The sequence below is a fragment of the Peromyscus eremicus genome, chromosome 8a, assembly GCF_949786415.1.
Source record: "Peromyscus eremicus chromosome 8a, PerEre_H2_v1, whole genome shotgun sequence".
NCBI classification, from domain to species: domain Eukaryota; kingdom Metazoa; phylum Chordata; class Mammalia; order Rodentia; family Cricetidae; genus Peromyscus; species Peromyscus eremicus.
The window spans coordinates 62,576,757-62,596,911 of record NC_081423.1 but is presented as its reverse complement, the minus strand read 5'-3'; the positions used below and the strand labels follow the sequence as shown (position 1 = coordinate 62,596,911).

Genomic DNA, 20,155 nt, shown 5'->3' with positions numbered 1-20,155 from the left:
ATAATCAGTCCTCATATAAAAATCTCTTCCTCCTTGAGGCTAGAGAGATGGCTCCGTGGTGAAGAGCACTTACTGCTCTTGCAGAGGATCTGAACTCCACTCTCGGCATTCATATGGCAGTTCACAACCACCAGTAACTCCAATCAGAGAGAGCTGATGCCCTCTTCTGGCTCTGCAGGCACCAGTCCCACACATGGTACACATATACTCAAGCAGGCAAAGCACTCATTCACATAAAGTATCTACAAATACTTGTCTTAAATCTCTTCCCCCTAGATTTACTGTAGAGAATGCTAACATATAAATAAAGAGAAGCTATGCTAAATAAAAGCAAAATTCTGGCTCAGCGGTGGTGGCACAAAGAAACTATGTCTCAAAACAACAAAACGAAACAAAACAAACTGAAAAAAGCAAAATTCTGTATTCTATGCCAAATAAAATATATTAACTAACATATAGGGCATAGACAATTTTAAAGCAGAAATCTTCACATATGTATTTACATAAACATCTACCCGTGTTTTCTACCCATGTTTGGGAAAGAATTAAGGCTAGTGAGTAATATAAGCACTTTCTACAGCAGAAAATGTCTTGAAAAAAGTTCAAATAAAGTCATAATTAAAATAAATAGAGTCAGCCTCTTAGAGGGAACCTGGGAAAGAACTGTCTGATACTAAGTGACTCCTCTATATACCTGCTACAAATGCTAAAATTTACACAAGTGTTCTGTAGCAGCTATCCTCAGAAGGATAGATTCCATTGTCAAGATCTGGGTAAAGTGGAAACCATACTCATAAAAAAGGGAAAATATGATTGTCCTTGCTCTTTGGAATCACATTCTCCCAGCTGCACAATGCCACAAGGCTAATAAGATGTGAGAAATTAATTAAAGCAAATAGTGATTTCTTCATAAAAATCTTTTCTTAAAAAAAAATCTTAGAGACAAAAATGGGGCTCAAACAACATTTTAAGTAAACTTAGATATCTATGTAATTTACCAAAAGTGGTAATTTTTTCTAAATTTTGTACCACCAGGTCAACTGTATTAACAAAATTTATATCCATCTATCTTAGACAAAGACTCTTCATGTGTCCTCAGTGTCCATACTGACCTTTTGGTACTCAGATTATTCTTAAGATTGATTTCACAGAACCTGCTTACTGTAGAATGAATGTACTTACCCCTGCAAGGCATTTTTCCAGTGTATCCAATATTATCAACTGAGAGAGATACAAATTTTTTTCAGCAGCTTCTCCAAATATCCTCTAAAAGAAAAATATAACCAGAGAATTTGATTAACATTCCACTACAAATTGGCACATATGGAATATAGAAGACTGAAGATCAGCAGGGTAGTGGCAGTGGTGCACACCTTTAATCCTAGCACTTGGAAGGCAGTGGCAGGTGGATCTCTGTGAGGTCAAAGCCACACTGGCCTACAGAGCTAGTTCCAGGATAGTTAAGGCAACAGAGAACCCATCTAGAAAAACCAAAACAAAATAAATAAAAAATTTTTAAAAAGACTAAAGATCAAAAAAAATTATTAATCTTCCATTTTGTCTTCTACATTCAATGATATTTGTTTGGTTGGTTGGTTTTTCAAGAAAGGGTTTCTCTGTGTAGTTTCGGTGCCTGTCCTAAATCTCACTCTTTAGACCAGACCTCCTGAATGCTGGGATTAAAGGCATGAGCCACCATCACCCTGCCATTCAATGATATTTAAGTCTATTATTTCTTACTTTACCCTAATACTCAAAAAATAAATTCTTGGGTAAATAGAAATAGAGGCATTTACTAAAGCCTGCCATTAGCTACCTAACAGTAAAACATGCTGCTTTATGTTTTTAAAATATCTATGATTTGGCCAGTCATGGTAGGAAAACATTGGTAATCCCAACACTATGGAATAGTGTCCAGAGGTTTAGAAGCTCAAGGCTAGTCCTAGGGACATAGCAAGTTCAAAGCCAGCCCAGGCTACATGATAAAAAAACATGGAAGGAAGAAGGGAAGGGATAAAGAGAGTGGGTAGGTGGTAATGAATCAATGAGGATTAAAAATAATTCATTAGTTAGAGGTCTGTACCAGTCTTACATTAAGCATTTAACTATCCCTTCCTACTACAAAACAACTATTTCTTAATTCTTATCAAAACAGAATGTTACTACATCACTAACAGTGACTCTTAAGCATTCATTACTTTCAAACTGAACTCTATTATCATCTATCTACTTACTAACAAGAGATTATTGTTTTCATAGTATAATTTTTCTTTTAAAATTTTCTATTTTTGTCGGGTGGTCGTGTCACACAACTTCAATCCCAGCATTTGGGAGGCAGAGGCAGGCAGGGACTCTGTGAGTTTGAGGCCTGCCTGGTCTACAGAGCAAGTCCTAATACAGCCAGGACTACACAGAGAAACCCAGTATCTAAAAAAATAAATAAATAACTTTCTATTTTTGTTTTATTTTTATTGTATGTGTTTGATGCATGTCTTAGTGTGAGTGTGGGCTCACCATGGTGCCTACGTGGAGGTCAGAGGACAGACAACTTTTGGGACTTGGTTCTACCTTCAATCAATGTGTGAGCCATCTCACAGGCCCTTTAACTTTTCAGTGAGTTCTAAATGAATGCCAACATCACAATAGTTTTAAAGATGATCCCAAATATAAATACTGCAGTATAACTGGGAATACAGCCATATATCATTCTATTACTGTGTTCCACAGTGGGCAAAAAGAGCTACAGCAAAATATTAAATGCATCATGTAAATAACTTTACCTTTTTAATAAAAGGTCCTATGTCTTTAGGGGGAAATTTTTTTCTTTCTTTCTTTTTTTTTTTTTTTTTTTTTTGGTTTTTTGAGACAGAGTTTCTCCGTGTAGTTTTGGTGCCTGTCCTGGATCTCGCTCTGTAGACCAGGCTGGCCTTGAACTCACCGAGATCTGCCTGGCTCTGCCTCCCAGTACTGGGATTAAAGGGTGTGTGTCACTGCCACCCAGCTGGGAAATTTTTTTAACAACAACAACAAAAAATCTATTGGACTGCTCATACCTCTGATTCATCAGTTCTATAACTCTGATACTAACCAACTTTCTTAAGAAGAAATTCTCCAAGGATGATGTGACTATATGACAATGAGGCTAATCCTCAAAATCACAACCAGAGGTTGTTTCACAGCACAGCACAAACAACACAAAGTGAGATTACAAGTGCAGAGAGTTGGAGTTTACAACCCCCCATCTGTTTGTTGTTTGCCTGAGTATGAAGTAAATGATTAGAAATTGTTAGAGGAAGGGAGGTCCCTGAGAGAGGTAAGAAATGCTAATGCTAGAAGCAGAGGTAGATCAGGGGGAGTGTGTTCCAGTTGGGGGGAGGGGGGATTGTGAACTTTCAACAGTGGAATGAATCACTGACGAAATCAGTTAACATCTGAGAAACTGAGGACAGCTGTTCTAACACCCGTTCTCTAACTACTATCAAATCTGTTACCGGTTATGGGAAGAGGAAAGGAAACTCATTAATGTGGTCATAAAATTTAATCCCACAATTTAGGAGTGAAGATCACAGTTTATACACTACACAATTTGGACATGGACGGTCAATAAATACATTTAAGGAAGCAGCTAACGAAAAGCAAATAAAACATATTCTATACTACACAGCTGGAGGTATAGATTAGGGAAGAAGGAAAGAGGAGTGGGGGGAATGAATCCATATGATGGTCAGTTTACATACAATACAAAAGTCATATAAAAGTCTAATTCCTGAAAATGAAATAGAGTAATAAGAGAAGCTTCAGAGGGAAAGATTAAAAGTAAAAATTTCAAAGTTACACTTGTGCTCATCATCATAAAATGAAATGACTCACATCTTAAATCCTAAGAAAATATTCCCATACTTTAAAACATGCTACTCTAAACTTCCAAATCAGAACCAAAATAAAGCAAATTATCCAAAAAGCAAAAATCCAGTAATTCAAATACTCACCATATTGTTAACATTCTTTAAGATGGTAGTGAGGCCACTTATGACCAAAGAAAACTTGTATTTGGAAATGTTGATCAGACATTCCTTGTTATGCTCAGTGCTGACTTTGGTATGTGTGTTTTGCTGTCCTGTTTTTTATTGGAAGCTAAAAGGGGAAAAATATTACTTTACTCTTCAAAATTACTTAACATATTCTTTTCAGTGAAAATCACATTTTAGGTTTGAAATCTTTATCAACCATGACGGCCAATATTTCTATCTCAACTTCTAATTTACAATACAACAGAGAATTTAGAGAAAATCCTAAATGGTCTATCAACGTTTGATTTTCTTTCTGGAAATAAGCAGCTACAAATTATCTAAAAGAATGTCTGCAACAAATACATATAATCCCTTACTGTGCTCACTGAACTCAAGCATGTAAAAAAGTACAGACCAGCTGGAGGTGGTGGAGCATACCTTTAATCCCAGCACTAAGTAGACAGAGGCAGGTGGATCTCTGAGTTGAAGGCCAGCCTGGTCTACAGACTGAGTTCCAGGACAGCCAGGGCTACACAGAGAAACCCTGTCTCGAAAAGCCAAAAAAGAAAAAAACAAAACAAAACAAAAACCCTACAGACCAAGGAAATCTAGGCTGTAAACCTCTAATCAATGGAAAACTTCTAGTCAATGGAGAACAGCAGCCAATTGTTCAGATACAATGAACTGTAAAACCAGGAACAGAGTTAAAACTGACTCCAAGGAGGCAGAGCCAGGCAGATCTCTGTGAGTTCGAGGCCAGCCTGGGCTACCAAGTGAGTTCCAGGAAAGGCTCAAAGCTACACAGAGAAACCCTGTCTCGAAAAAAAAACAAAAAACAAAAAAAAAAAACACCTGACTCCAATTAAAATAACCAAACAGGGGCTGGACAGATGGCCTGGAATTTCAGAGCACTGGCTGCTCTTCCAGAAGACCTGGGTTCAAGTCCCAGCACCCACATGGCAGCTTATAACCATCTGTAACTCCAGTTCCAGAGGATCCAACATCCTCACACTGACATACATGTAGGCAAAACACTAATGCACATAAAATAAAAAACAAATAAAAGATTTAAAAAAACAACCCCCCAAAAAAAAGTTAAATAAATAAATAAATAAAAGACAACCAATCATGCTACTGAGGCAATAGCAAAGCAACCAAGAAATTCATCTCACAGGAATATATATTCTTTGAAGGGCTCACATTTACACTGACTTGTGGATGAGCTCAATTACACTGCATAGGAATGCATCTCTACAACTCACAAGTGTAATTCTGTACATAAGTATCAGACCTCAGTTCACTGTTCATATTAGATCCTGCCAATGCTGAAAGAGAACCAAGGAGGCTCCTCTGTGAAATTCACACCTGAGACTATCTCCACTTGAAAGTGACCCAAGTTGGCCAGGCAGCAGTGGCGCAGGCCTTTAATCCCAGCACTCGGGAGGCAGAGCCAAGTGGATCTCTGTGAGTTCAAGTACAGCTTGGTCTACAGAGTGAGATCCAGGACAGGCACCAAAACTATGCAGAGAAACCCTGTCTCGAAAAACCAAAAAGAAAAAAAGAAAGAGGCCCAAGTAAAGATGAGAAGAACAAGTGACATGCCTAAGCTTTTGCTAAGTCAGTAAGACATGATTAATTTGACAGCAAAAAAATACCAAATATAGAGGTGATGAGGTAGTGTATAGAAGCTACCGGATTACATAAAGATTGTGGAGGAAAAAAACCTGAAAGCTCAGAAAAGAGAATTTTAGAAAATGAAAACAATATATCTTGTAAATCTCCTCAGCCCCTCCACACAATCAGCAGAGAATCCAGAAGAGTAAAGCTGAAGCTTGCACAGATCCACAGATAAATGAGAGAACAAGGTTCTCCCAAATAAGTGTGTGCATGTGTGCATATATAAGTAAGACCCACTTAACACAACACTAGAGTAGTATAAGTATATACACAAGAGGAAGCAGGAAGCCTGATGAATGTAATAAAAAGATTTCTCCAATGGCCGTACATTCTCAATCAAAGCAGAGTAGGCCAATTTAGAAACAAAATGGAGATGGATACTGCTACATAGAGACAGGTATAGCAGGCTTATTCTTTTTTGTTTGTTTGTTTTGGTTTTGGTTTGGTTTGGTTTTTCGAGACAGGGTTTCTCTGCGTAGCTTTGCGCCTTTCCTAGAACTCGCTTTGGAGACCAGGCTGGCCTCAAACTCACAGAGATCCGCCTGCCTCTGCCTCCCGAGTGCTGAGATTAAAGGCGTGCGCCACCACCGCCGGACAACTGTGGTACATTCTAAATCACCACTAAAAGAATTTACTGCAATGATACTCTGTATCAGCAATGACCAGCACCTAGGCTACTAGCCAGCTCTATGTGGCTATTGTAAACATCTGTAACATAGCTAGTACAGATGAGGAATCAAATGTTTGGTTTTATTTAACTTTAAGTAGCTATACATGATGCAGCTATCAAATTCCACTAGGCAATAAAGTTCTAAACCATCCAACTGAAGAATCAGTTATTCTAAGAAGCAGCCTACAGTTAGAAGAAAATGCTGAAATGAAACTCCAGATTGACCATAGGGAAAAATAGGTAAATGAAATGCGATTAGATAAAGGTAAGTAAGAAAAAAGAAGGCAGCCAAGAGAACTCCGAAAGAGTGAAATCATCTTATTTCTCTATTTTATGAAATTAACTTCACCTTGTGGGTTGTGGGACTCCAACTCAGGTCATTGACTCTGGTGGCAAGCACCTTTTCTGCTCGGTCATCTTCCAGGCCCCTAGACCTTTTTTCTTCTCTTCCAATGCTCAGGTTTGGATGTCCTGTCCTATATTGCTTCCCCATGTGCACATCCTCCTTAACCCGCTCAAACTCTATGCTAATACACTCCCCTACCATCCCCCCATACAGAAGATTCACACAGCCCACCATCCCTTTCTGGGCTCACTCAGGTGCCGACACCCATTTAGGGATATCTTTCTTATAAACTCCATCCTTACCTCGGGGGGGGGGGGGGGGGGGGCTTTGTTATCCTGTGACCTACACTCCCTTCCTCCCTGGTTGAACCAATGCCCCATTCCTCACTTCCGTCTGCAGAGTAGTCTCTCCTTGTCCCAGTCATTGTCTGACTCTGCTGAGCCTGCCACGTATAGGCATTCTTTTTCTGCCTTATGCTGGTTTCCTCCACAGGAATGCCTTTTTCACCCTGATCAGATTTCCCCAAATATGTACAAAGATGCCTGCTTGCTCTGCTGTACCTGATGGGTTCTGTACTGTATGAGTGTACAGAGGGAGAGGAGGAAACAGAGGAGTCAGCATTTTCTGTAAAAACACTACGACTGTAGTTTAGGTTGGTAAGAAACAGGCTCCAGCCAGGGTGGTAGATATCCGGAGAGTCTAGAAACAACATTTGGGAAGTGGCTTTTGGAGCTTCAATAGTGGTTGGGTAAATAGGTGTAAATAGATTCTTCATTTGTGAATTGAGTATAAATAGGTTCTTGAAGAATCAAGGCTTCTTGCTGGACATGGTTAATCCCAGCACTCAGGAAGCAGAGGCCAGTCTGGTCTACAAAGCAAGTTTCAGGACAGCCAGGGCTACACAGAGAAACCCTGTCTTTAAAAAAAAAAAAAAAAAAAAAAAAAAAAAAAAAAAAAAAAAACGGAGAGGGAGAAAGGGAGAAAGGAAAGGAGAATGGGGGAGGGGAGGGGAGGGGGGAGGGGAGGGGAGGGAAGGGAAGGGGATCAAAGACTCTGTGTATAAAATTTGGGTAGCTGTAAATTCAGTATAGCAGGAAAATGAATAAACTAAAGCTCAAGCATTCAGGGGAGAGTAAAGCTAGAATTCATTTCTTGACAAAAATTAGTTTGGCTCCATGCTAATACCTTTGCCTACAGATGTCTTTATAATATCTATATTATTTTTAAATGATTATGTAATATCTGTTTTATGAGCTCAGTATTAAATTTTAGGTTGTTTCCCATTCTGCCCAACTTTAGTGATTCACATACTATTAGTTTGGCCATATCCTGTACCATTTATTCCTGGCTTAGCAATTGGCAATTGGCTTACCTTTTTCATTTAACTTTGTTATAGGAATACTAATTTTGTTTGATTGCCAATTGTATACTTAAAATGACATTAAAATGAAAAGAAAACTTCACAATTTTTAAGTTTATTAAGCACTACATAAAGCACTATTATGTATGTAATATGTAACCAAAGACACAGAATACTCTGGGGGAACGTGCTTAATATAACCAGCTACAATATTCCGGGGTTATACTTTAATTTTGTAATGGATTAATAATGCTTGCAATGTCCTTGGAGGCCAGAAAAGGAAGTCAGAACCCCTGGGACTGGAGTTTAAAGATGGCCATAAGCTGCCATGTGGATGCTGGGAACCAAACTAGGTCCTCCGGAACAGCAATGAGTGCTCTCAACAACTCAGCCTATTTTCCAGTCCAATACACTTTCTTTTTGTTTGTTTTCGTTTTTGTTTTTCCAGACAGGGTTTCTCTGTGTAACAGTCTTGGCTGTCCTGGAACTCTCTTTGTAGACCAGGCTGGCCTCAAACTCACTGAGATCCGCCTGTCTCTGCCTCTTAAGTGCTGGGATTAAAGGCTTGCACCACCACCGTCCGGTGCAATACCATTTCTTAATGTGTTTGTTTCCTGATATGTAAAGACAACATGTCGAGTGCTTTTCCTCCTCATAGGCTTATTTTCTTTGTTTTTTTCCCTGTATGTACACTAAGTGAAATGTAATGTCATTTCTACTCCCCATTATAGTCTGAAAGGCCTTTTAGAAACTCATTAGAATGTACACAGAAGCAAACGTTTTAGCCTGTGACCTTTTGAAGAATTTCTGAGTGAAACTAGAAACAAACTACCCATTGTTCACAGTGCTTTGCTTAATATTAGGCTTTCTTTTAAATAAATCCCTACTTGTTAAGATCTTTTATCTTAAGTAGATCATAATTTGTTGTAAATACAGATAATTCAAAGGGAATTATTTTTCTTCATGTAGTCTAAACTCTTTATATTCTACTACCCAAAGATATCTAAATATTCTATTATATCCAAAGATATTTATAATATAGCATAATATATTTTTAAAGTTTAATTCACTTTTCCCCACAAATAGTAAGTGCTCATTGAAAAGAAACCCATAGAAGAAAAATTTAAATGATCTTACCTTTTTAAAATTTATTTTGCTCAAGAAAAAAATTTTTTTTCTAGTGTCTCATGTATCCCAGACTCAAACTCACTATTTCAGCCAAGGATGACCTTGAACTTCTGATCCTCCAGCCTCCACCTCCTAATTGCCAAAGTTACTGGCATGTACCACCATGCCCAATTTTATAGATGCCACTGATTAAACCTACAGCTTCGTGCATACTAAGCAAGTACTATCAACTAAGCTACATCCCCAGTATGTCTACATGATTCTTCTAATAAATACAATTTGCTAGATGATAAACTATTTAATGCATATCACTCATGCATTCTAAGTTCCATGGGAGCAAGAAAGTTATCTTTCTCAGAAGCTATTTTATCCTTTGATTAGGAGGGTTTTTTTTTTAAGGCAATTAATTAATGTTTGTTGAGTAAAAGAATAAACCATTTACATTACACTGACTTTCCTCCTGCCTTTAACAACTACCTTTTTATTACCCAGGGCAGTGTGCCTCAAACTGTGGTCCAAGAGCAACAGGCGGTCCCTGCTAGTCTGCAGACTAAAGTACAGACAGTTCAGTGAATTCAGAGGGAAAGATTGAACAATCATTTCCTTTGCCTATATTTTAAAACCTGAATTATAAAATAACTTTTCCACCATAATCCTATTACTTCCTTAATATGTGAAAATTTCTGTACTATAAACTACCAGCCTCTTGGCTTAATCCTTTAATCAACCATTACTTCCCAGGCAACCAGTAAGGCATATTCTCCGAGACAAAGTGGAATCTTCACAGAAAGACTTACATTTGGAGGATCAACAACTACGAAGTTGCCCGACCAACCTGCTCCCTACCAACCTGCCCTACAGGCACATACACAAAAGCTCCCAATGAACCCTCACTAAAGAGTAGACTTTTACATTTGTTTTCCCACTTTACTAAGGCATAATTAGCAAATAAAAATTTTATGTAACTTTTATAACATGATTTCAGTATCCTGAAAAATCATAACCACAATTGTGGCAGTTTGAATGAAATTATCCTCAAAGGTTCATAAATCTGAATACTTGGTTCCCAGTTGGTAGAACTGTTTAGAAAGGATGAGACATGGCCTTGCTGGAGGAGGTGTGTCATTGGGAGTGGGCTTTCAAGTTTCAAAAGACTCCTGAGATTCCCAGCTCGCGCTCGCTCTCTCTCTCTCTCTCTCTCTCTCTCTCTCTCTCTCTCTCTCTCTCTCTCTCTCTCTCTGTCCCAGGGTTATGGATCAATATGTGTGTGATCTCTTAGCTGTTCCTTCACTCTGACATCATGGACTCTAATTCTCTGAAATTATAAGCCAAACTAAACTGTTTCTTTTATAAACTGCTTTGGTCACTGTGCTTTATCACAGCAATAGAAGAATAACTATGACAATAATCAAGTTAAACAATGCATTCAACACCCAACATAATTACCTTTGGTAAGAGAAAAAGGGTAAGAACATTTAAGATCTGTGAAGATACTAAAATGAGAATGGGGAGGAGGATGTATCTAATGGTGAAAGGCTTGCCTATCATGTGCCAGGTCCTGCATTCAGTCCCCAGCACCACAAAAATTAAAAATAAAGTTAGAAGGCAAGTGAGATGGTTCAATGGTGTACAGCACTTACTGGTTTGTTTCCCAGCACCCACGCCTAGAGCCAGTAACTACACTCTCAGGAGGATCCAGTACCTCTGGCCTCCACGGGTACCCACACTCAGGTACACATACCCACAGACAAATCCACATATACACATAACTCAAAAAATAATAAATCTTTAAAAAGATAGATACATAGATAAGATAAGATAGCTGGGTATGGTAGCACATACCTTTAATTCCAGAATTCAGAGGCAGAGACCAGCATATCTCTGTGAATTCTAGGCCAGCCAGGGCTACATAGTGAAACCCTGTCTCAAAAAAAATAAATAAAACACACACAGCCTTGAACCATCAAACAAAAGCAAAATCTGTTAATATAAAACAGAACATTCAAGCAAACACAAATCAATACTGTACGATTAAGAAAATATCTCAGATTGTTACTTATTAATATCTAGAAGATATTCATGAAGGGCATGATGGTGCCCACCTGTAATGCCAGACATTCAGAAGAAAAAGGCAAGGAGATACAGTGTTTGAGGACAGCCTTGACTTACACAGTAAGACCTTGTCTCAAAAATAAGACAGTTTTAAAGTTTAAAAGGGGTTGAGGATTTAGCTCAGTGGTAGAGCGCTTGCCTAGCAAGCACAAGGCCCTGGGTTCAGTGCTCAGCTCCAAAAAAAAAAGAAAGTTTAAAAGATGGTATTTCAAAAATAAAGAGAATGGGCTGGGCATGGTAGCATATGCTTTTAATCTCCAAATCAAGGAATTTTAAAATCACTCACACACACATGTGCATGCACGCACGCACGCACGCACGCATGCATCCCTCTAAAACATTTTCATGAAACTACACAGCAACAAAGAACAAAACATGGGCTAATGAACAAAGATGGGCCAACAAAATGACTCAGTAATGTCCATGCTCCTCAGGCCCAACGACCTGCATTTGATCCCCAGAACCCACATGGTGGACTGATGAAAGCTGTCATCTGACCTATACACCTGTGTGCACGCACACACACTCACACAGATCAATGTAACATTGAAGGTGAAAAAAGATAAGACTTAAAAACAGCCAGAGAGAAAAATATCATTCTGGCAATTCTAACGACAACTGACTTCTCAACAATAACAACAGTAAAAAAGGAAATGGTACCTTTAACATACTGAAGAGAAAAATAACTGCCTAGATTTCTACATAATGGTGGAATTATGACTCAGGAATAAGGAGGAAATTAAGATATTTTTAAGAAAAGAAAAAGAGCAATTACTGCAATAGACTCTTATTTAAAATAGTTCTAAAGAACATGCTTCAAGCAGAAGAAAAAATAAGCCTAAAAGAAAAGTCATATTCAAGGAGGGGGGTGAAAAAAGACTTATAATAAGTAGCAGAACTAAGTTCAATATACCAGTAATCCTGGCTAGTGTAAATAAAATAAACACTCCAGTTGGAAGGAAAAAGTCAAACTAGTTTCACAAGTACTATTTATACGAAAAACTTCTAACACAAACACAGAAAGATTCATGGTCAGTGAACGGAAAAAGATCCACCAAATACTGAAGAAAACTGAACAGGAAGTGGAACGCATGTAGCTCAGTGGTAGGTGGCTTGTCCAGCACATGGAGGTAGGAGAGGAGGAGGGAGAGAAAGAGTAACGAAACAAAAGATGACTTCACAGCATGGCATTCTACCTTCCGTGCATCTAACAGCACACACACACACAACAAAACTGACACATCCAGTATCTGGACAGAGCGGCTCAGAAAGTAGGAATGCCTGCTGTGCAAGCATGGGGCCTGCGTTCTGTCCTGATCCCAGGCAAAAGCCGGACCTTATTGTGCATGTACCTCTAACCTCACTGCTGTCAGGGAAAAGACAGAAGGATCGCTGAGGCTTGCTGGCCACCAGCCTAGCTCTAAGTTCAGTGAGAAACCCGGTGTCAAAGGAATTAGGCAGATAGAGCAGGACATTCAACATCCTCCTCTGGCCTCTGTGGATGTACATGCATAGGCACAGGCATGTGTGCACATACTACACACACATGAATAAAAGAAGAAAAAAATCAAATCCAGTGCAAGATTGTCTAACATTTATCTCTTTCAGTTACACAATGTAGTGAGCAAAGAAATCATAATTTAGAAATGCTAAACTGCTTAATTATTAAACTTGACCAAAACAACACATAAAAATCATACTCAAGAACTAGAGGAGATTATACATTAATTTTCAAGAACATATAAATCTTTATAAAAATGAATTTCATGACCAACTAGACTCCAAGATGGCCCATAATTATTCCTACCTTATAATGTCTATAATCACGTATAATTCTTGAACCTTATATGAAAATTGTTCTGCATGGGTAATATAAGATAGCAGAAGTTAGGGTACATCAACTTCCAAGGGTCTAAAAGAAACTGTGGCTTCTGATTCTCTCAAAACATTTGCCTTCCAGAATACCAATTGTCATGTGACAAGCAGGCCTATCAAAAGGAACTGAGCCCTTTTGCAAGCAGCTAGCAAAAAAATGGAAATGATTTCACTTGAAAGTGAGTGCTATAGTACAAGTCAAGTCTCCAGATGACTGCAACTTGTCTGCAATCTTAAAAAAAAAAAAAACTATGAGCAAAAAAACACTTCACTGAAAAAATAAAATCCACTTCATTGTCAGGCAGTGGTGGTGCAAACCTTGGATCCCAGCACTAGGGAGACAGAGACAGGCGGATCTTTGTGAGTTCGAGGCTACCCTGGCCTACAGAGCAAGTTACAGGACAGCAGAGTGTTTACACAGAGAAACCCTGTTTCAAAAAATAAAAACAAAAACACTTCATTAAGCCACTCATGGATTTTGGAAGGGCAGAACTTTGAGATATTAAATGCCTGTTGTTTTTTAAACTAAACATGGTACAGACTTGTAATCCCAGCTACTAAGGAGGCTGAAACAGGACAGCAATGACTTAAACACCAGCCTATGCTAGAGTGAGTTCAAAGCAAGTCCAAGAAACTTAGAATCTGTTTCAAAATTACAAAGTAAAAAGTCAGCCGGCTAGATCTTGTATATTAAAGTGTAAATTAATAAATAAAGCTACACAGTGGTGGTGGCACACACCTTTAATCCTAGCACTGAGGAGGCAGAGACAGGCGAATCTCTTGAGTTTGAGGCCAGTCTGGTCTACAGAAGGTTTTCCAGAACAGCCAAGGCTACACAGAGAAACCCCTATCTTGAAAAAAATCATAAATAAATAAATAAATAACCAAAAGATAACTAGAAAAATATCTCAAAGATAATAGAACGCCCTGGGTAAAAGAAGAAATCATAATAAAAAAATGAAAATACCTAGAATTAAAAAATAATAAAAAGTTAGGCTAGAGAGATATTTCAGTGGGTAAGAACATGTGCTTACTCTTGTAGAGGACCCGAGTTCAGTTCCCCGATTCATCTCAGGCAGCTAACAAACTGTGTAAACACACACACACACACACACACACACACACACACACACACTTATAATTACAATTTTTTTAAAAGAAAAATTGGGAATCAGAGGATTGGCTCAGCAATTATAGCACTTGTTGCTCTTGCAAAGGACCAGGGTTCAGTTCCCAGCATCTACACAATGGCTCACAACTGTCTGTAATCCCAGTCCGAAAGGATCTAATGCTCTCTTCTGACCTCCGTGTTACACAATGTACACATACATACATGCAAGCAACACACTCATACGCATGAAACAATAAAATACATTTAAGAATTGAAAAAAAATGAGATGCCAACATCTAAATTTATGGACTATGACTAAAGTAATCTTTTCCTATTGACTGGGAAAAAGTAATATATTACCAAGCAGGTATATACAAATGCTAAATACACAACTCCAAGTACTGCCAAGGACCCTGAGCACCAGGAAGACATGCTGGAGGTATCTTGCACTGCAGTACAAGGAGAAAAACCAGTGACTTTTAAGAACAATTTGGCATTTTCTGAACACACCCATCTATCCCCAAACTGAGCAGGTTTACTACTAGACATATATTCTCAACTCCTAAAAGCTCAGGAGAGATGTGCAAGAGTGGTCAAAAGCAACACTGTTAGTAACAGCAAAATACACTGCCAACTCGAGTGTAGCCCGGAAGTGGAATACTTGCAAGTCCCCAGTCTTTGATCCCCAGCACCACCAGAAAAGAGGAGGGAAGGAGAGACTGTGCATACTAAATGTTTATCATACTAAAAGCATAAATGGTGAAATATGAAATACTTTGTAGCAGTAGTGAAATGAACTGTACACAAGAACACAGAAGACACTCAAAACACCTATGAAAGACATAAGAATACCTATAGTATTACTCAATAATGAAAAAAAAAAGTCAAAGACAAGGAAACAAACCAATACATTGTTTAGAGAGATACTATAAAGCAAAGAAATTTTCTAAACACAGTTCAGGATAGTGAGTTAAAAAAAAAAAATGAAAAATGTGGCCAGGCGGGTGGCACACGCCTGTAATCCCAGCACTCAGGAGGCAGAGGCAGGTGGATCTCTGTGAGGCCACCCTGGTCTACAGAGCTAGTCCAGGACAGGCTCCAAAGCCACAGAGAAACCCTGTCTCGAACACACACACACACACACACACACACACACACACACACACACACACACAAAAATGTGATTAAGTCAAAGAGTTTAAGATACCAGTAATGTTCTTCCCTAATCAAAATATGAGTCCACAGTACTATTGTTTAGCTATAAACTGTACAAACACATTTCACATAATCTTTTTTTTAAAAGATTTATTTAAGCGGGGTGGTGGTGGTGTATGACTTTAATCCTTGCACTCAGGAGGCAGAAGCAGACAGATCTCTGTGAGTTCAAGTCCAGCCTATCTACAGTTCAAGAACAGCCAAGGGTACAAAGAGAAACCCTGTCTCAAAAAACCAAAGATTAAAAAAAAAAATTATTTTAAATGTGAGTTTCTTGTCTGTGCACCATATGCAAACAGTGAAGAAGAGTTGTAAGTCTCCATGCAGGTTCTGGGATTTGAACCTGGGTCCTCTAAAAGAACAGCCAGTACTCTTAACCACTAAGCCATCTCTCCAGTCCCCCAAGATTTATTTATTTTTATTTTATGTATATGGGTATTTTACCTACATGTGTATGCTTGGTGTCCTCTGGGTAAAATATGGAGAGCCCATCTCAAAAAAAATCCCAAGAAAGTAACAAAAACAATATAAACCACTGGTATATCATGAAAAGGTGTAACAGAATTTCTTGAGAATTATTATACATGGTGAAAATACACCAAGAAAGCACAGACAGGCTTTCACACCTACGACTTTTACTGTTTCCTCAATCTCCATACTTTGTTAGAGCAGCACAAAGACAGAACGTAGGACCAAAGAGTAGAGCTGTTGTTATGAACTACAGAAGCAGCTTTGCAACAGGGCAATGGGCACAAGCTAGAAGAATCGAGACAAGCATGTAGCAAAGGCCTTGTCACTGTGAGCAGAGCTTTCAGGATGCCTCTGACGTGAAGGCACAGAAGAGAACCGTACAGAATGGCTCTGTCTTTTCAGAGATTACAGAAATGCTTTGGGATGAAATGTTGATAGAAATATGAACAGTAAAGGTCATTCTGATGAGGTCTCAGAAATGAGGACTATGTCACTGCCAACGGGAAGAACACAGACCCTTGTTACAAAAAGGCAAAGACAGCGAGACACAGCACAATAGTAGAGAACTGCCTACTATGCTCAAGGCCCTGGGTTTCACCTCCAATACTGAAAAATAAAATTAAAAGGAAGCAAAGACCCAGTCTGAACTGTGTTCATGTCCTGGTGTTTTACAGAAAGTAGAACTAGAACTTATGAGTGATAAAATTAGTTGTTTGGCTGATGAAATATCTAAACAAAAGCAGAAAGAACAGTATGGTTTCTCTTGACTGCATACAGTAAATTCAAAGAGAGAAACTACTTAGAGATGAAATTTCTAATCAAAAGGGAAGCAAATATATTGGATATTACTCATTTTGGCCATGTTGTAAAAAAATGAAAATGTATGTCTGGGAAAGCAACCCAAGAGTTATGTGACAACATGCTTTTAACAGATTGATGTTAAGCCAGGTGTGAAACATCAAAATAACAGAATGACCACAAAAGCATCTCCGGGAATTATAGCTAGGTGCTACTTCTCCTGTCACAGGCTCAAAATGCCAAAACTTGGAAAAAATCATGTCAAAAGAAGGGTTTGGGTAGCCAAACTTAGAACTATAGCCTGGAAGAGTCACAGGCCAGCATCCCAACCCATGCCACACAGATTGCACCCATCCAGCAAGCCATCAACACCAAGGCTGTCAAGAGCTTTGAAAGCCCAAACTCCACCTCAAGGTATGTGAAAGACAAGATGTGGAGTAAAACTAGTTATTCTTGAGCCTTAAGATACACTCACTGTTTGTGTTGTTGGGTTTTAGACTTCCTACTTCTCATCTTTTGGGAATAGATCTAGCCTCTGCCTGTCCCATCCTTGTATCTTAGAAGCAGATAACTACATTTCACGAATTCCCAGCTGGACAATTTGCCTCCAGATGAACAATATCTTGAATCTCATCAATGTCTCACTGAGATGATACTGATACAATATCTTGAATCTCACCGATGTCTCACTGAGATGATACTGATACAATATCTTGAATCTCACCGATGTCTCACTGAGATGATACTGATACAATATCTTGAATCTCACCGATGTCTCACTGAGATGATACTGATACAGTATCTTGAATCTCACCTATGTCTCACTGAGATGATACCGATACAGTATCTTGAATCTCACCGATGTCTCACTGAGATGATATGGAAATGACACTCGAGGACTTGAGAACAATTCAGACTCCTGGTGCTACTAGAAAAGAGCAAATGTACTCTACCTACATATGAGAAAAACATGAATTTTAAAGGGCAATGAGAAAAATACTATGGTCTGAATGTTTGCTTTACATCACCCCTATTTATCTGTTGAAACTTAGCCCTCAATGCAATAGTTTTACAAGATAGAGTGGTAATTATGTCATGGAATGATTATGTCTTTGAGAGGTCCAAGAGAAGTAAACATGATGGCTCACACCTCTAATCCTAACACCTGGGTAGGCAGAATGAAGAGGACTATGAGTTAAGGGCTATCTTCGGCCACACAGCAAGTTCAAGAAGCAAAACCTAAGGGATATCACCTTAAAAAACCAAGAGCTAGGGAGTAACTCAATGGTAGAGGGTTTGTCTAGCATATGTGAAGGCCGTGGGTTTAATCTCCAGCAGCACAAAAATAAAAATGGGCCCATGCAGAGAAAGGACAAGAAAGTACATTTATGAGGCATGGGCCCTTTGACAGACACCAACACTGCTGCATCTCTCAGTCAGCAGCATATGATGGATAACGTCAGCTGTTAAGACAGTTCCTACCCTTCTGACTTTGCTACAGCAGCCTAAAGGGACAAAGGGACCTTCCAAACAAGGTGCTTCCAGACCACCAGTTCAGTCAATGCTTCAATTATCTTCACTCAGAAAAAAAAAATTCCTAATATTATTATTTAAAAAGCCAACAAATTTTAAAATCTTTCTCTCTTCTATCATATTAAAAATAAGATATCCTATCATTGAAGTTAAAATGAAAATGGAGGGTTGAGGAGATGGCTCAGTTAGTACAATGCTGGCAAGACCTGAGTTTGACTGTTCCAGAACCTATACAAAAGCTGAGCACAGTGACACCCACCTATAATCCCAGTACTGGGAAGCAGAGACAGGAGGATCCCTGGAGCTTACTAGCCAGCCCATCAGTCAAACATCTATGCCAAAAAATAAGGTAGAACAATTGAGGAAGACCCCCAACATCAACCTCTGGCCACCACATGTAGGAAAGGGGGAGTGAAATTCATGATTATTTAAAAGATTGACAAGAAAGGCTGAAGACATTTAATCAGATTTATAAATGTCAAACTGGGACAGTTAAATGTTTAAAGCTAACATAGGAGATTCAAAATTTTTCTTGTTTTGTTTTTGTTTGTTTTAGAGACATGGTTTCTCTGTGTAGCCTTGATTGTCCTGGAACTCGCTCTGTAGACCAGGCTGGCCTCAAACTCAAAGACATCTTCCTGCCTCTGCCTCCTGAGTGCTGGGGTTAAAGGTGTGCATCACCAACACCCAGCTGGCACCTAAGTTTTTGCCAAATGCAAAGGAAGCCAGAAGGCAGGGGACAAAGTCCCTGTCCCGAGAGAAAATTACCATTATCCAAGAACTGTATATTCCATGGAAATGTCTGCTAAGAAGAAAGGTACAATAAAGACATTTGTGAATACAGACACTAGGAATATGCCCATCCCTGAGGGGAACTCCAACTTCGGAACTGGGGATTGGGGTGGGGAAGGTCAGGAGGTGGGACACCAGCAGACAGGGAGGTTTGATTCAATGAGGAAGAGACAATGGAAAACACTAAAGGTACAAAAGCAGAAATCACGTTTTCCAGAGAAAAAGAGACAACATATTACCAAGAGGCACAAGTAACTAGGGCAAGTGGAGTTCAAGTGTTTTAAGATTTTACACACACTGGAGCAAAATAAAGAAGTGATAAATTGAGAATACAAGTTGCCAACATTAGGGTAAACACCAGAGGAATGCAAACACTGAGAATGATGCTGTGCACAAGTGGGATTCAAAATTACAATAGCAGAGTTCACAATTTATCAATTGTAATCAATTAAAACTACAGAAAAGCAACAGTAAAGACTCTCATCTAGGTTTGACCACCTTTACAGTAGTTGAGAAAACAGGTTTTGACTAACAGAGATGCTATGTGCTAGCTGTCATGTGGCATTTATAACAGTTTAAGCACCTGCCACTACACAAAGTTTACAACTTGACTCAAACAAGAAGCTGGAACTATTTAATGGTGTCCTAATAGCCATGTTATTTATCAGGCTGAATGAAAGAGAACTTCATTCATAAAAGAGCAAGAATCAGATTAAAATAAACTTGGAATAATCATGGAGAGCAGAGCCAAGTTTAACTTCCAGGCCTAAGTCTAGAAGCCCTTTCAACTTCACACTGAGATATCAATCTGTTTTTAACTAGCTGTCTAGTTAGGGTTTCTATTGCTGTGAACAGACCACGGCAACTCTCATAAAGAAAATATTTCATTGGGTGGCTTACAGTTTCAGAGGTTCAGTCATCATTACCATAGTGAGACACGGAAGTGTGTAGGAAGACATGGTGCTGGAGAAGGAGCTGACTGGTCCAAGACACTGGGCATGGCTTTAGCACATGAAACCTCAAAGCCCACCTCCACAGTGACACACTACCTCCAACA

General features: G+C 38.9%; 1 protein-coding gene across 1 annotated transcript in view; it reads right to left on the bottom strand.

The window, feature by feature from the left end:
- Window positions 1-20,155, bottom strand: part of Nf1 (neurofibromin 1) — a 244,887-nt gene that overhangs the window by 204,572 nt on the left and 20,160 nt on the right. Inside the window, 3 exon segments of the mRNA XM_059271304.1 lie at window positions 1,183-1,266; window positions 3,990-4,124; window positions 4,126-4,134. Of these exon segments, the coding sequence (XP_059127287.1) occupies window positions 1,183-1,266; window positions 3,990-4,124; window positions 4,126-4,134 (228 nt within the window).